The sequence below is a fragment of the Arachis stenosperma genome, chromosome 9 (genome assembly GCF_014773155.1).
Source record: "Arachis stenosperma cultivar V10309 chromosome 9, arast.V10309.gnm1.PFL2, whole genome shotgun sequence".
Taxonomy (NCBI): domain Eukaryota; kingdom Viridiplantae; phylum Streptophyta; class Magnoliopsida; order Fabales; family Fabaceae; genus Arachis; species Arachis stenosperma.
The window spans coordinates 5998684-6003725 of record NC_080385.1 but is presented as its reverse complement, the minus strand read 5'-3'; the positions used below and the strand labels follow the sequence as shown (position 1 = coordinate 6003725).

General features: G+C 44.6%; 1 protein-coding gene across 1 annotated transcript; it reads left to right on the top strand.

Moving 5' to 3' along the window:
• Window positions 1–1494: 1494 nt before the first annotated feature.
• LOC130948933 (uncharacterized) lies at window positions 1495–2393 on the top strand. The gene is made up of 2 exons (XM_057877792.1): window positions 1495–1670; window positions 1748–2393. The coding sequence occupies exons 1-2, from the start codon at window positions 1495–1497 to the stop codon at window positions 2391–2393; spliced, it is 822 nt and encodes a 273-aa protein (XP_057733775.1).
• Window positions 2394–5042: the final 2649 nt, after the last annotated feature.

Below are 5042 nucleotides of genomic sequence, written 5' to 3'. Positions count from 1 at the left end.
TAATTTATTGTGCACAGAGAAATGTGGAGAGGGTGAGCCAGGAGTTCAATGGAATCAAGGTAACACACACAGGAATCTAGAGATGGTTCCACGGCCGGGGCAGGTCGTAGAATCATGGCTTGTAGGTGTCCAGGATGAAGAGATGATGATGAGGGTACCACGGGAAGATGATGACAAGGGTAGTAATTCCAGACATAATTTTGAACGAATGGATTAATGGCTGTGCATATCACAATCCCGGGGAAATTGCAACGTATCAAGCTGTTACAAGAGAAAATTTTGGGATTCCTAATTATGGGGGAAGCACTACTAGGAGTTATGAGGTGGAGTCTGAAAGAACAGTGACATGTGAGCTTCATGGGCGGGAAAGGCGACCAAATATCGAAAAACAAAAAAAGGGGGACCTAAATAATAATGATTGGGCCGGTTACAATACAAGAAATACAAGAAATATTAATGGGGGACGACCTGGTTCCCTAACCAAGGATTGGGCCAACGCTAATATTAGCAACGAGGGGGGCGGGCTGGCTATTATGGGCCCAATGACGCTAGCTAGGCTTGAGTCAACTACAGGGCCTGATTTGTATGGGTTGGGTTGAACGAAGATCAGGAGAGCTGGGCTAGGGTTGATGAAACCTATCGGTGCAAGGTTGGGGAGCAGCGATCACGACGGGGACTCCTCCCAGTGTGAGGGTGGCACACGCGATGTAACTGGCCACGGGGAGGAACTCAATGCGGACCAAGGGGTTCATGCCCCTTGCGGTGGGGATGTCTGGCTCCAGTCTGGGGAGAACGATCCTATCGCTGAGGCTGGGAGTGTAGTGGGTGGCGAAGCAGAGTTACTAGATGCCATGGTTGATATCAGAGCGGCTGCCGGGAGGAACAACAGGTTGTGGGTGTCGGAGGTAGGGTGGCGGAAGACCAGATCAGAGTGGATGAAGGTGATGAGGCGGGAGGCGTCATGTTGATTGGGGCATGCTCTCAGGGGGGACACGGGTATAGAAGGGTCGGTGACGACTCCGGTGCACTACTGGAACTGGGAATGGATAGAGGCCAGGGTCTAATCAAAAGCGGTGGGAGGAGGGTATGCAAACAGCGTGTGAATAGGTTCGAAAGGGGTGCTCTTCCACATGAGGATTTGGAACATAACGCAGAGGACAATAATGCAAAGGATAGCGACAGCCAGTGTTCAAATTTAGAGGAGCAATTGTTGGAAAATAGAAGAACCTGGGAGCTGGCAAAAGAATCAGGTGCTGTGTTGCAAGATGAGGATGTGAATATTATGGCAATCCTTCAAGCACAAAATGAAGAAATAGCTCGTAAAAGAAAAGCGGCAAAGCAGAAGGCGAAAATGAGACACTGCAGACCAAAAAATAAAAACTAGGTATGTAAAAATATTTTTAAATGATCTTTAGTTCTTGGAATGTTAGGGAGTTACGAGGTGATGGAAAGTTGCGAATGGTAAAAGACCTAAAGAATAAACATAAATTAGATATGGTTGGATTGGTTGAGACTAAGAAGCAGGTAGTGACGAGGTTTGATGTTACAAAAATATGGGGGCAAGATGGGTTTGGCTGGGAATATGTAGGCTCTGAGGGTGCCTCCGGTGGTCTACTGCTCATATGGAATGATTTGATATTTAAAATGAATAATTGCTATAAGGGGAAAAGGTGGTTGTGTGTTGAAGGAGTAATATTAAAGCGTATGTCAATTGTTCCTTTATTCTGGTCTATAGTGCACATGACAGAGTTGATAAGAATCATGTTTGGGAGGAGCTGAGCTATGTAGCAGGGTTATGTCAAGTTCTGTGCTACTTTCTGGGGGACTTTAATGAAATAGTACGGGAGGAGGAACGGAAGGGTGCTAGTGGTTTAACTCGATCTGCGAAAGAATTCAAGAATTGGATACAAGATATGAGCTTAGTGGATCTGCCACTCTCTGATCGCAAGTTTACATGGTTCTGGGGACGTTCTTGCAGTCGTATAGATAGAGCTCTGATTAGCTTAGAGTGGTTAGAAGAGTTTCCTGATACTCGACTTCAAGGTGGGCCGAGGGGCTTATCAGATCACTGTCCTATCATAGTTGAGGACAGGAAGTTGACGGATGGTCTAAGGCCGTTCAGGAGCATAGACTCGTGGTTCACACATGAGAGTTTTCTCAAAATAGTAAAGGAGGAATGGAGAAGTCTAGGGGACAAACAGTTCACAGATAAATTGAAGGCTTTGACAGCTCTGTTGGGGAGATGGCATAAGGACAATTTTGGAGAGATGGACAAGAAAATTACAAAGTTTGAGGAAGAAATCAAGAGAATTGATGATTTGGTAAGCAATGGAGTGTATGATGGTACGATGGAGGCTAGAAGAAAGGCGCTAGTTACTTGCTGTGAGAGATAGTATGTAAGAAAAGAAGTCCATTGGAAACAAATGTCCCGGTCTCGGCATGTGAGGGATATAGACAAAAATACAAGGTACTTCCACAATATAGCATCAGCAAGAAGGCGGAATAATAGGATTGATACACTGGTTATTAAGGGCAGACGGGTCAAGAATCTAGCCAGAATAAAGATTGCTATAAGAGATTTCTACAAAGAGTTATATCATCAAGAGCGGTCTCCTATACTTGGGTTCAGAGATGGGTTGGTGGAGAAGATAGATGAGCAAGACGCTGTGTCTTAAGAAGTTCTGCCATCGGCTGCGGAGATCTGAGACGCTGTGTGGGACTGTGAGTCTTTTAAGGCACCAGGATCTGATGGATACAATATGAATTTCATTAAGAGGTGCTGGGGGGAGATGGGGCAAAATTCACGGCAGTAGTGGTGGGGTTCTTCCAGACGTCCAAGCTACCGGCAGATTCCAATATGACTTGGGTGGTGCTGGCGCCTAAGTTCGTTGGTGCGGAGAAAATCAAAGACTTGCGACCTATTAGTATGGTGGGATGTGTGTACAAGGTCATCTCCAAGGTCCTAGTTAGGAGGATGAGATCAGTGATGCCAGCGTTAGTAGGGGAGACTCAGAGTGCTTTTGTAAAGGGAAGGAAAATACATGATGGGGGCACTTATCGCGTGTGAAACGGTAAACTGGCTCAAACTGAGGAAAAAGGAGGCAGCAATAATCAAGCTAGATTTCCAAAAAGCCTATGATATAGTCAAGTGGAGCTTTTTGGACTTTGTGCTACAAAAGATGGGATTCGAACAGAAATGGAGAGTTTAGGTTATGGAATGTGTGACCACTGCTTCTATGTCGATTCTGATAAATGGGTCGCCTTCTAAGTTGTTCAAAATGGAAAGAGGATTGAGACAAGGTGACCCTCTTTCACCTTTCTTGTTTGTTCTGGTTGTGGATGTCCTGCATCGAATGATTGGAGAGGCAGTTAGGAACAGATGGATATCACCTTTGTTAGTTGGCAGAGACAGTATAGAATTGTCACACCTTCAGTTTGCTGATGATACCATTCTATTCTGCCCACCAGAAGAGGAGACTATTAAGAATTACAAGCGGATGCTGAGATACTTTGAGTTGATGTCAGGGCTTAGTATCAATTTTGATAAGTCCAGCTTGATCCCAATCAATTGTGATGAGCAGTGGGCTCGGCGTATGTGCAACTTGTTGGGTTGCAAGGGGGCCACTCTTCCGGTCAAATACCTTGGAATCTCCTTAGGTGCAAATCCGAGGTTGGTGAAGACCTGGAAGCCTATAATAGACAAAGTGGGGGAGAAACTCAGTTTGTGGAAATCTAAGGTGTTAAATAAAGCTGGAAAATTGGTGCTTATCAAATCAGTTTTAAATAGCTTGCCAGTGTATTATTTGAGTCTGTTCAAGACGCCGAAAGCTATTGCTGAAAAGTTGATTTCTTTACAGAGGAGATTCCTGTGGTGCAAGGAAGATGGTCGAAATGGTATGGCAGTAGTAAGGTGGGAAATGGTGCAGGCTCCGAAGAAGCTAGGTGGTTTGGGAGTTGGGGATGCTTTGATTCGAAACACTGCTCTGTTGCTTAAGTGGTGGTGGCGGTGGTTTGCAAAGGAAGAGTGTTTGCTGTGGAAGAAGGTAGTGTGTTTCTATCATAATTTGAACCCAAATGAGCTATTATCAACTCAAGTACTACCTTCTAAAGGAAGCCCATGGAAGGATATATGCCAAGTACATATCACGAATTCACATATTAGGGAAAAGATGGTTACAGGCTTGTCAATGGAGGTGGGTGATGGGCAACGGACGCATTTTTGGGAGGATGTTTGGCTTCTTAGTGGAGCTTTAAAGGATCAGTTTCCGAGGCTTTTCTCTGTTTCAAACCAAGGGGGATCTGTTATAGGGGACTGTGGGTTTTGGGATGGGCTTGAGTGGATTTGAAACTTCCAATGGAGGAGAGAGCTCTTTCAATGGGAGTTGAAACTACTGAGTCAATTGCATGAGGCTCTGAGACCTGTAAAACTAGTACATAACAGAGATGATAGAGTGGTGTGGAAGTTTGATAGGTAATGTGTTTTTTCAACTAACTCATTTGTGCAGGTGATGCAGGAGGAATTGCTCCCAGAGGAGGTAACCAGTTTCAGTTTTACTAAGACTATTTGGAAAGGTTTGGTTCCACCAAGAGTGGAGCTGTTTGCTTGGTTTGTGCTAATAGGCCGAGTGAATACAAAGGAAAGGCTAAGCCGGTTTGGTATTATCACTCAGGAAGATAGTGCATGTGTGTTATGTAATAATGATATGGAACATATAAATCACTTATTTCTAGGCTGTACTTTTGCTTGGCAGGTGTGGAGTGCTTGATTTCAGCTTTTGGCCGACAATGGTCTTGTCCGGGTTCGATGAAAGAGCACTTTCTAAGTTGGACAGAAGAATTGAGGAGTAAGAAAAATCAAAAGCAGCGGTTGAGGTACTTCTATGCGGTTCTCTGGGATATTTGACGGGAAAGGAATAGGAGGATATTCCAGAATACAAACAAAGGCGTTGAAGAAATTATCAACATGACCTTTATTAGCGCTAACAAGTGGAGTGGTGTGGATCCCTTTTGTTATTGATGGCTATACCGAAGATGACTTGGGG

Coding starts and splice junctions, on each gene's coding strand:
- LOC130948933 (XM_057877792.1), top strand. CDS start 1,495: ATGGTTGGATTGGTTGAGACTAAGAAGCAGGTAGTGACGAGGTTTGAT. Junction 1,671..1,747: donor AATTGCTATAAGGGGAAAAG/GTGGTTGTGTGT, acceptor TGCACATGACAG/AGTTGATAAGAATCATGTTT.